The 13060-nt window shown below is 37.4% G+C and overlaps 1 protein-coding gene across 6 annotated transcripts in view; it reads right to left on the bottom strand.

Moving 5' to 3' along the window:
• Fam13a (family with sequence similarity 13 member A) overlaps positions 1-13060 on the bottom strand; it is a 328573-nt gene that overhangs the window by 257674 nt on the left and 57839 nt on the right. For all 6 annotated transcript variants that reach the window (XM_040293090.2, XM_078021926.1, XM_078021923.1 and 3 more), the window contains one exon: positions 3548-3757. In XM_040293090.2, coding sequence (XP_040149024.2) covers positions 3548-3757 — 210 coding nt within the window. The remainder of the gene's footprint in view (positions 1-3547; positions 3758-13060) is intronic.

Genomic DNA, 13060 nt, shown 5'->3' with positions numbered 1-13060 from the left:
TTCTAGGAAATGTAATAAATGCTTTTGAAATTCATGTGATTTTTGAATATAGAGTAATACAGAATACTACAGAATAATATTAAGAATACTAAAGATATCTGATTACTAAACATTTTGTATCAATTGCTTAAAAATGATTTTCAAAACTTGGTCTTAAAACTTCTTGTCCCTGTGACCTGGATAAAAAAAGCCCTTGTAAGAATGATTTTAAGTCTCTAAACAGGAGCAATGGTTACTTCCTTGTAATGCTCATATGTATAAACATGAAAGTGTTCAGTTTCCAATTAACAAGTTGTAAACATATGTTACTTAACAAATACCACTTGCTGAGAAAATTTAAAAGCACTGTAGAAAACCAGAACAAATTGTTCCATAACTTTTACTTTAATATTTTATCACTATTTTCAATAGGATACAATAGTATTTAATAATTTCATATATGATTGTATCATGCCATTTTTAGAAAAATAGTCATTTTTTAAAACAAGAAGTGTCTAAGATTATAAACAAAATAATTTAAAAAATGGGATCTTTCCTGTTGTGTTATTGTTATGGACTGAACTGTGTTACCCAAATTCATGTTAAAGGTCTTCAATACTCCAGAATGAGACTATGATTGGGAATTTTAAAACAGGCAATTAAGGTTAAATGAAGTCATCAGAGTAAGCCCCTGATGTAGTAAGACTGACAGATATCCTTTTAAGAAGAAGAAACATCAGGAAACCGAGCACATAGAGGAAAGGCATGTGAAGCTATAGTGTGAAGGTGGCCCACTGGCAGGAAAAACGGTGGAATGAGATGGACATCATTATCCTAGGTACATGTATGACTACACATATGGTGGAACTCTACATCATGTTCAACCAGAGAAATGAAAAGTTGTGCTCCATTTGTGTACAATGAATTGAAATGCATTCTTCTGTCATATACACCTAATTAGAACAAATAAATTAAAAAAAAATTTAAAAGAATATCAAAGAAGAAGGAGGAGGGGGAGGTGGTAGTTGCGGCAGCTACCGCCGCCCACTGAAAGCCAAGGAGAGAGACCTTGCTAGAAACCCACCCTGTAGGCATCTTGATCTTGTACTTCCAGCTTCCAGAACTGTGAGAAAATAAATTTCTGATGCTGAAGTCACCCAGTCTGTGGTATTTTGTTATTGGAGACCTAGAAACTGATGCAATCACTCTTGGTTTGAGGTCCCCAAAGCTAACAATAAACATTGTGATTGGCCTACCTATTCTAAGCAGGTACATAGAACTTGTTAAGGTGAGACCAAAAACAGATCTGGTGAGCCATGGGCCATCATCTACCTCAAGGATATTTAAGCAGAAATTTGAAACTTTAAATCTGGAGTTAAAGATTAGAGAATAGTGATGTAAAAGGAGAGTAGTTAGGTAAAATGTTCCTTCTTCTTTTCCCCAGCCAAGTGAGGGGTATCAGAATACCACCTGGGGAGTGTGAAGAGTCAAACTCCTGAAAGAATCTGGGATAACTGAAGGAGGCTGAGGCAGAGAAGCTGGCTGACCAGGGGTGCCCTAGGGGGCAGCACAAAGAGGCAGGGCTCTGCCCTAGGACCAAACTGACCTCCATTTCAAGAACTTGGCAAAAATGTGCGTGTGTTTCTGGAAGACCAGATGGAACTTTGAAGGAGAGGACATGGGTAACCTTCCAAGAGGACTACCTAAAGGTCACCACTGGAAGCCAGGAGCTGTGGAGTGGTGTGAAGGGGCCAGGCAAGGAAGCATTTCCAACACTAGAAGGTTGGGGAACTAAGATGTGCCTCCCTCCCTAGTGACTGGCTGGACGGCTCAATGGTCACTTTCACCTAAGGTATTAGTCAGCTTTCCATCACTATAATGAACTATCTGACACAGGCTCCTTATGGATTAAAGGGATGTTCATTCTGGCTCATAATTTTAGAGTTCAAATCCACAGTAGGGTGGCCCCATCGGTTTGGGCCTTTGACAAGAGTAGCACATCATGGCAAGAGAATGCATCATATCCAGGTATGGTGGTGCACGCCTGTAATCCTAACAACTCAGGAGGCTGAGACAGGAGGATCACAGATACAAAGCCAGCCTAAGCAACATCGAGGCACTAAGCAACTCAGTGAGACCCTAACTCTATAAATAAAATACAAAACTAAGCAACTCAGTGAGACCCTAACCCTAAATAAAATACAAAATAGGGCTGGGGTGGCGGCTCAGTGGCAGAGCACTCATGTAGCATGTGTGAGGCACTGGGTCTGATCTTCAACACCACATATAAATAAATAAATAATAAATAAATAAATAAATAAAGGTATTGTGACCTTTTGTGACTAAAAAATAAATAAATAAATATTTTTTTTTTTAAAAAAAGAAGGCGAGTACAGCATAGCAAGCACTCTTATTTTAAGCCAAGAAGCAGAGAAAGCTGGAGGAAGAGAGCAGAGTCCTACTGTCCCTTTCAAGGACATATTCCCAAGCAGGTCTTGCTTCTTCATTCATATATATATATATATATATATATATATATATATATATATATATATATATATATATATACATTCTATTATCTTCTATTTGTTTGTTTTTATTTCCGCCTTTTCTCTCCTCCTCCCTCCCCTTGGTTTAGCCTCACTTCTTAAGGGTCCACACAGCACCTCCCAATTCCACTACCCTGGAGAACCAAACCTTTACATACGGACCCTTTGGGGTCACTCTTCAAAATCATAGCTCCTATTATTTGAAATGGTCCTCCATGGGATGCAATGTTTCTAGCACCTTCTTATTCAGCTACCTGGCCTTCTCACTTATCCCAACCTTTGGTATGCTACACCTGAACTGTCATACCACTGCTTTAAAGGAATGTAAGTAGTATCCTTCTTAATCTGGCAACTAACACTCTCACAAGTACATTTTCCCCTTTCCACTCGAATGGGGCAAAACTAAGGAAATAAATGGCTTTTCAAAGGTCAATTATTTTTCTTATTGTATAGAGGAGGGAAAATATGGTAATGATTATGCCTATAATTGTTATACTTAGGGTAGTTCTTTTATTTAAGAATCACTTTGCAGTGCAATCAAAACCCACTTTTTTGCTCCACCAAACAAATGCAATTTTCTTAGAACTCACTTTTGCTTATGTGAAAAAACAAGTACATCAGTGAGCTTCCAATATCCAAGGTCACTAGCAGGCTACCATGTAAGCCATTAATATTTTGTAAACAGATTTTTGACATCTTATTCTCATTTCTTCTATGGCAGTTACTAGTCAGAAAAAAAAAATTTCTTTGACCCCAAAGCATCAGGGCTTTTTGATATTATGTTACTGAGGTATTCACTTGCTAATAGTCCAGAAATTCCACTTAATAATTGCATTTCATAATCAGTTTACAATTGTGTCCACTAGGAGATGAGGGCTTGGTCATCAAATAGCAAGGTAGACATATGGAAAGACCACAAACATCCAAAAGCTTATTTTAATATTTGCAGTTTAAATATTTAAAGGCATAGCTTTTACTGAAACATAGAGTTGTTTTAACTCCTAAGAGAATGTCCTAACCCTTAAAGAGCTGGATGAAGCGTGGGTGCAGCGCAGAAGGGATGACGCCCTCTGGCAGCTCGCGCAGGAAGAGCTTCAGCAAGCTGGCAGCCGCGCACACGTCGCCCAACTCCTGCAGCTCCACGCGGGCTCCGCTCTCGAACTGCTGCCGCAGTCGGTCCACCACCTTCACGTTCCCGTTCACTCTGAAAAGGCCTTCCTGGGTGAGTCCTGCAACAGCAAAGCGGGCCCAGGAAATAAGTGAGTTTCTCGCAAACAAGTCCAAAATCGAAAGAACAGTAAAAAAAGAAATAAATAAATCTTAGCATAGGATTCTCGGAATACTGTAATTACCAACCAGGGGAAGATTTTCATGTTTTATAAAAAATGCTTTCGTAGGATAAAAAAGTTTTCAAATCTACTGCACATCGAAAAGATCATGCATGATTGTTATAAGAACTGACCTCTGAAAATAAGGCCCTGCCATATAAAGAGAACAGAACATATTATACAAAGAAATTTAATTTATATCATGTTACCCAGTACATAACTGAAACGTACTTTGCATTCCCACAGCAGCTTTGTATTCATGAATATTTTTTTAAATGACAAGTTAGAAACTCCTGAAAAACATGTGATTATTTTTGTAATAATTTAATAAGAAGTATTTCTTTAGTATTCACTAAATTTAAAATGTAAGGCTCTATGGGTCTATCAAGTGGTCTAAGACAGGATCCTTTCTTCAGTCAGTTGGTGAGGATATCAGGTCTGTCTCCCTTTCACCTTCTGCCCTGTGATGTTGATGCAGAAAGGCTCTAGTCAGTTGGCAGCCTCCAAAACTGGAGCTACCGAGTTTCTGTCCATTATAAATAACCCAGATATTCTGTTTTAATAGCACAAAATAGATAAAGAAGTCTCCCTCATTTGCTAATTCTGTACTTCTTCCTGCCTTCCTTTCTTTCCCTCCCTCTTTTCTTCCTTTCCCTTCCTTCCTTCCTTCAAGAGGTCTCAAAAAGATTGCCATAGTTTGGATGTTGAATGAGCCCTAATGTCCTTTGTGTTCAAGGTTTGGTCACCAGATGGCAGTATTGGGAGGTCATGGACCTTTAGGGGCTGGGGTTTAGTGGGAGGTTCTTAGGTCACAGGGGATATCACCTCCAAAGGGATGATGGGACCCCATGATGAGGTGTGTCATTTACCCTGTTACATTCTCCTGCCATGTTGTGCTACTTCATCAGCGGCCCAAAGCCACGGGGTTGCTTGATCTTAGACTAGAAACTCTAAAACCATGAGCCCCCAAACCCTTTCACTCTCTCTCTTTGTTTTGTTAATACCAAGTATTGAATGTGGGGGCACTGAACCACTGAGCCACAACTCCAGCCCTTTTTTACTTTTTATTTTGAGACAGCGTCTTGCTAAGTTGCTGAGGCTGTCTTTGAACTTGTGATCCTTCTGCCTCAGCCTCCCAAGCCACTGGAATTACAGGTATGTACCACGACACCAGCAAAACCCTTTTTCTCTTTATATTTGCCTCAGTTACAGAAGGCTGACTAATACAAGGATTCAGGAACAAAAGTTTGATCTGTCCCACAACAAATAAGAAAAATATGAATTAAGCCACAGAGACAGGAAGGCATAAAGAAATTCAGAGAGATGAAAATGTGGGGGAACTTAGATCAAATAATGATGGGGCAATAAAACAGAATAGGACAACACTTAAGAGTGTCAAGTCAAAGAGTGACAATCTGATCACTGGAGCATTAAGTAGGGGAAAAGACACCATAAAATCAGGGTTTAAGGATGATTTTGCTGGCGACCAAGCAGAGAATAGTGAGACAGAGAGCTGGCCTTGGGAGGACTACTGCCTTCTGCTGCAAGGCAATAAAACAGACTGTGAGGGAAACAGAAGTGGAGGAGAGATTAAATGTGCTTTGGTAACTTGGTACAAAGGAATTAACGGGGACAGGGAGAACTGAAAGGTAACTCCATGGTTTGAAAACCAGAGATTCCAGGGAAAGGGCTGTAAAGGATACGGTGGGAGCAAGGAAATAAGGACTTCCAGTTCAGTGTAGGCAAGTACATCACAGTGGCAGAGGATTAAGGGTATCAGAAGCAATTGTTTTTAGAAAGAGCAGGCCAAGGACATTACTCAACCATCTTCTAGAGTCTGATGGCCCATTTAGCAAAGACAGAAGCATTGAAGGCCATGAGCAGTATCCTTTACATCAGTCCTCCTTTCTTTCTTTTACTTTCTAATCACACTGCTCTTTTTTTTAAAGCAAAAGAGCATACATTAAAGCATAAATTTTAATTTCTAATTTTATAAAAAACTTTTGAACCCTTTAATTCAACAAATATTTAATGAGCACCTGGTACCATGTTAAGTACTGAAATAGGAAAGACATTCAGTCACTGCCATGACATTTATGGAGTTTGCAGTGCTTAACATGTAATATATCTATATCTCTGTCTGTCTGTCTGTCTACCTAAATCTTGGCTGTGAAGAATAGCAAGATCAACAATTATCATGAATTTTAGCTTCAATTCTGACAAAACTATGAAACCAGGAATGATACTAAAAACATTTGGATCTGAGATGGCTGAATAAAGGTGCCCCGCACACAACTGCACAGAGGAAAAAAACCAGGGCAACAGAGGAAAGCGGTATTTCTAGGAAAGTGACTGAAGGAGAACTCTGGGAATCAGCAAGGAAGTGAAGGGATCCCTAAATGGCATGCAGAGTTGGAAAGGCAACCAAGACAAATGAACAAATCCCAGTCCATGTTAGGGGGCTTGGGACACAGACTCCAGACTGTCAAGAAAAGATGAGCAAGAAGGTGCCAGCAACTCTGATCACAGCAGCAGACCAGCAGCTCTAACTGCAGGAGAATTCCATGGTTTTCAAAGGCTTTAAATCCAGTTTGGAGAGCTGACTGGCTTAAGAGCAATTGCTATGTTCCACAGAAGGAACTCGTTTGGGGCCTCTCCCAATCCCCAGAACCCAAGCTGCTAGGGCAGACACTGCTAGATGCCATCTTGCCTTAGGGGCTGGTAATTACAAAAGCCCTGGGTCTCTAAACAACTCACAGGGTAGAAAGTCAGTCCCCTTAGCATTCTGCAGTTGCAGGGACACTGGCTGCTACAGCCACAAGCCCAAGTCCTGCCTGCACTTGCCCCACAGAAACTAGGAAAGGGGCCACAAGTGTCTTGGGACTGGGCTACCTGGTGCAAAGCCCTGGCTTCACCTATTCTGTGTATTAGGAGCTGAGAAAGGTCCAAGAAGCATCCTGCAGCTCCAGAAACTTGGCTACCAGTAGTCCCATCCCTGGGAACCACCTCCACTCACCTCATGGGAACATGCAGAGTCTACATCCCAGCTAATGGCCTTAGGATTACAGCTATAGCTGGCAAAAAGCCCTGGCATCTTGTACTTGTCCCTTGGGATCAAGGTACCATAAAGGTCCCACAACTCCATAAATGTGGCTGATAGTATTACAAAACCCAGCATCAACCCTAATCACCTCATGAGGCTTAGAAAGTCCCCTTTGTGTCCCACAACCTAGAGCTAATGGTTACCAGTGCCAGAGACTCCAGCATTATCTGTGTTCATCCTAGGGGACAAGGGGAAGGTTCCATTCCATTCCTGTGGCTCCAGAACTCTGGCTGTGGGTCATAGGTCCGGGGATCTCCTTCCCCAAGATCCTAGGTATGGTCTCCTTCATATCCTTGGCTCAAGAACCATACATGCTGGTGCTCAAACATTAATGTCATTTGTGCTTTTCCAAGGGGCCTGAAGACAATCTTCTCCACATCCTATACCATGGAGACCATGGCACTTTTCACCATAAGCCCTGGAGACATCAGGGCTTGATTTTGTGGAGCCTGAAGACACACACATTTTGAAGCCTATGTCTACTGCAAAGTCATAAGCCACTATAGTCTAGACTACTGAGACACTCATAAACACTACTAACATTAATCAAAAATGAAGTTATTACACAGAAACTACATTTTTGAGCTCACTTATAATCAAAGCCAAAGTACCTACCCAACTGTCAACTTACAGCCCATCCAAATCAAAAACTGTTTCCTGTGAAAACTATTCCATGAAACTGAGGGAGGCAACTACAAATCCATCAGCCGATTAATCCATTTACAAGGTTAGAGCCTTTATGGTCTAATCACTTTCCCAAAGTCCCACCCCTGAATGTTGCTGCAATGGTGACCAAGCCTTCAGCATGGGAGCTCTTGGGGAACATTCCAGATCCAAACCATAACACAGACTGTCATACCAGATGCTCAGACACTGATGTAGAGACACAAGAAACATAAAATAAATGTTCAAGGGAAAACAATAATTCTCCAGAAATAAGTCCCAATTTGAAGAAAATCTGTAAAATGCCTGAAAAGAAATAAAATATAATGATCCTAAGAAAACACAGTGAGACATAAAAGAGTACAGATAGACAATATAAAGAAATTAGAAAAACAATTCAGGATATAAAGGAGAAACACCAAAGAGACAGAAATCATAAAAAGAAAGGAACAATAAGAAATCTTGGTATTAAAGATGTCAGTGAAATAAAAAAAAAGAAAAACCACAACAGACAAATAAGCAGTAGAATTTTTGAACCTGACAAGAGTTCTTCTGAATTAACTCAGTGAAACAAAAGAAAGAAAGATCAAAAGAAATGTACAAAGTCCATGAATCTTATGGAATATTCTAAGCAAACATATTTGCATTACAAGAAGTCCAAAGGTGAAAAAAATGAGAAAAAGCACCCAACACCTATTTAACAAACTTATAGCTAAAAAACTTCCTGAATTTTCAAAGAGATATGGATATCCAGATAGAAGAAGCTCAAAAGATCCTAACTAAATTCAACCCAGACAAACCTTCGCCAAAACAAATGATCATAAGAAAGTATTGTGAACAATTATATGGTCACATACTGTAGTACAGTCAGAATGTCAAATATTGAAAACAAAGACAGAATCTTAAAAAACAGCAAGGGAAAGCATCAAGTCACATATAAGGAAATATCCAACAGATTTCAAAGTAGAAATTGTAAAGGACAGAAGAGAATGGAAAGACAAACTGCCAACCTATATCTAGGAAAACCATGCTTCAGAAATTAAGAAGAAATAAAGTCTTTTCATGAAATTAAGGGAATTCATCATCACCAGACCAACTCTACAAGAAATACTTAAGGGAGTCCTATACTAGAAACAACAACAACAACAAAATGATAAGATTTAACAAAAGCACTTGAATGTACAAACCCCACCAGAATAGATACAAAAATTAAAACCACATCTTAGCATAACTGAAAAACTACCAAATCACCAAAATAAATTATAAGAGAGATGGAAAGTTACAAAAGCATACAAAAAAAACAAACAACAACTACAACAACAACAACAACAAAAAACCAAGCAGAAAACAATTAAATGACAGGAACAAGTTCATATCTATCTATAATAACCTTGAATGTAAATAGATTAAATTCACCAATATAAAGTCATAGAATGGCCAAATGGATTAAAAAATAAAAGACTCAAGTACATGCTGCTTATAAGAAACTCACTTCACTGGTAAAAATGTACATAGACTGAAGGTGACAGGTTGAAAATTGCACAATAAAACATGCAATTACAAGTCAAAAGCAAGCAAGAGTACTTAAGCTCATATCAGACTGAACAGGCTTTAAATTGAAAACTATTAAGAGACAGAGAAGGTCATTATATATTGATAAAAGAATCAATTCAGCAAGAAGATAAACAATTATAAATATATACGTCCTCAACATGAGACCCAATATAAAGCAATATTATTAGATCTAAAGGAAGAGATGGACTCCAATACAATAATACTAGAGATTTAATCAACAGACTTTCCACATTGGATAGATCATCTAAACAGAAAAACAGAGAAACATCTGAGTTGAACCATAACTATGGAGCAAAAGGACCTAAGAGACATGTACAGAACACTTCATTCAACAACAGGAGAATACATTATCTTTTCATCAGCACATGGGTATAGCAAAAATAGTACTAAGAGGAAAGTTTATAGAAATAAATGCAGACATTAAGAAAAAGTCAAATATTTAAGACAAAGAATCCTAAAAAATAGCAAGGGAAAAGCATCAAGTCACATATAAGGAAATACCCAGGAAGATCACAAGCAATCTAACAATGCACCTTAAAGTATTAGAAAAGCAAGAAGAAACCAACTCAAAATTATTAGCAGAAAAAAAATAAAGCTCAGAGCATAAATAAGTAAAATTGAAACTTAAAAATTGCAAAGGATCAATGAAGCAGTTGATTTTTTGAAAGAATAAACAAATTTGACAGACATTAAGTTAGACTAACCAATAAAAAGAGAAAGAAGACCCAAATAAATAAACTAAAAGGAGACATTGCAACTGATACCACAGAAATACAAAGGATCATAAGAAAGTACTATGAACAATTATATGATCAGATACTATAAAACAAGAAGACATGAATGAATTCCTGAACATGTATAGCCCACCAAAACTGAATCAAGAAGAAACAGAAAATCCAGACAATAATGAACAATAAGAATGGACAACAATTTAGTCTCCCATTTTAAAAAAAAAATGTCCAGGACCAGATGACTTTACTGCTAAATTCTAAAAAACATTAAAGAAGAACTAATTCCAATTTCTTCTCTTAATGGAATGAATTCTGTCAAACTCTTTTTTGTTAGGCCAGCATTACCCTGATACTCAAATCAGACAAATACACAACAAAGAAAGAAAATTCTAGACCCCTATCTCTGATGAACAAAAATGCAAAAAATTCTCAATAAATTACTAGCAAACTGTTTTAACAGTGTAGCAAAGAGATTATATACTGTGATCAAGTGGGATTCATCTCAGGGATGCAAAAATAGTTCAAAACACAAAAATCAATAAATGTGATGCAATATAAGAGAATAAAGTACAAAAACCATTTGATAATTTCAATAGATACAGAAAAGCATTTGATAAGATTTCAACATCCTTTCAGGATAAAAACTCTCAACAAATTAGGTATAGAAGGAACATACCTCAACATGATTTTATATCCAGAATAACCTTAACTCTTCATTAAGAAGCTGTTGGAACTAAAGCAAATTCAGTAAAGTAGCAGGTTACAAATCAATACCCAAAAACCAGTTATATTTTTTGCACTAATAATGAACTTACTGAAAAGTAAATTAAGAAATAGCTACAAAAATATTTACAATAGGGCTGGAGCCGTAGCTCAGTGGCAGAGTGCCTGCCTAGCATGTGTGAGGCACTGGGTTCAATTCTCAGAACCACATATAAATAAATAAATAAATAAATTGAATACGGGTCTTATCAACAACTAAAAAATCTTGTTTAAAAATATTTACAATAATAAATTTAATTAAGGAAGCGAAAAGTCTCTACATGAAAATTATAACACTTGTAAAAATTATTGAGGACATGTTTGAAAAAGGGAAAGATAGCCCATGTTCATGAATTGAAATAATATTAAAATGATCATACTACCCAAAGCAATCTGCAGTTTCACTACAATTTCCATTAAAATACCAATGACTTTCTTCACAAAAATAGGAAAAAAAATCAATCCTAAAATTCATATGAAACCATGAAAGGACCTCAAATAGACAGAGTATAGGCATCACAATACTTGATTTCAAAATACACTACAAAGTTGTAGTGACCAAAACAGCATGATAATGACATAAAAACAATAACATAGCCCAATGGAACAGAATAGAGAACCTAGACATTAATCCATGCTCATCTAGCCAAATGATTTTTGACAAAAGCACCAAAAACATACATACAGCAGTGAAAGACAATTTCTTCAATAAATGGTGCTAACAAAAGTGGATATTCATATGTATAAAAATAAATTAAATCCCTTTCTATCATTATATACAACAATAAACTCAAAATGGATCAAAGACTTAAATGTAAAATATAAAGCTTCAAAAAAACAAAAGGGTGGGATGGCACACACCTGTAATCCAAGTGGCTCAGGAGCTAAGGCAGGAGGATTGCAAGTTCAAAGACAAGCTAAGTAATTAAGAGAGGCCCTAAGCAACTTATCAAGACCCTGTATCAAAATGAAAAACTTAAAAAAGGGCTGGAGATGTGACTCAGTGGTAAAGTACCCCTGGGCCAATCCCTGGTACCAAAAGAGAAAAAAAACAAGAAAAGACTTTAAGACATTAAGACATTGGTATAGGCAATGATTTTTTGGATAAGACCCAAAGGCACAGGCAATGAGAATAAAAATAGAAAAATGGGATTATATCAAACTAAGAAGTTTCTGCACAGCAAAGGAAATAATGAACAGAGTTAGCAGCTATAGAATGAGAGAAAATATTTGCAAACTATTAATTTGACAAGGGATTAATACCCAGAATATATAAGGAACTCAAAAGGCTAAACATTGGGGGTGGGGGGAAGCAAATAATCCGATTAAAATTTGGTTAAAAATCTAAATAAGACATTTCCTAAAAGGAGACATAAAATGGCCATCAAGTGTATGAAAAAAATGTTCAATCTCACTAATCACCAAAAAATGCAAATTAAAACTTCAAGAACATATTCTCTCACCTGGTTAGAAGAGCTATCATAAAAAAAAGACAAAAAATAACAAACGCTGGGGAGGATGTGGAGAAAGGGAAATTGTTATACACTGCTGGTAGAAATGTAAATTAGTACAACTTTATTTTGGAAAACAGTCTGGCGATTCCTTAAGAAACTGAAAATAGAACTACCATATAATCCAGCAGTTCCACTACGGGATATATAGCCAAAGGAGACGAAATCATACAACAAAAAGATACCTATCATCTTGTGTTTATTGTAGCACTATTCAAAGAGCTAAAATACGGAGTCAACCTGGATGCCCGTCAGTGGATGCATGGGTAAAGAAAATGTGATATATGAATACAGAAGGGAATATTGAGCCATATAAAGAACGAAATCCTGTAATTTGTAGCAATGTGGATGGTACATGTTAAATGAAATAAGTCGGGCACAATAGAAACCAGGGGAGTATGGGGGTGGGGGGGTGAAGGAGGTGAGGGGGAATAGAAAGAAGCTAAACAAGGGGCACCAAAAACAGTCAGAAGGAATTAGTTCTGGTTTCTCTTAGCACAGTACAGTAACTATTGGTTAAAGCTATGGTAAATTTCAAAATGACTAGAAGAGCACAAAGTTCCCAGCACATGAAAATGATTCATGGAGATGGAAATACTACCTTGATTTATTACTAAACACTTTATATATGTATTAAATTACCAAAATATAACCTATAAAAATAGACAGATATTGTATCTACTAATTTATTTAGACGGTGTGTGTGTGTGTGTGTGTGTGTGTGTGTGTGTGTGTGTGTGTGTGTTAGTCCCAGCTTCTTGGGAAGCTAAGTTAAGAGGACTGCTTGAGCCCAGGACTTTGCTGTCAGCCTGGACAACACAGCAAGACAACCAGTGTGGCCTGAGCACCATCTAATCAG

Source organism: Ictidomys tridecemlineatus, chromosome 9, assembly GCF_052094955.1.
Source record: "Ictidomys tridecemlineatus isolate mIctTri1 chromosome 9, mIctTri1.hap1, whole genome shotgun sequence".
Taxonomy (NCBI): domain Eukaryota; kingdom Metazoa; phylum Chordata; class Mammalia; order Rodentia; family Sciuridae; genus Ictidomys; species Ictidomys tridecemlineatus.
Note: the sequence above shows the minus strand (reverse complement) of the source record. Positions and strands in the feature narration are given on the sequence as shown.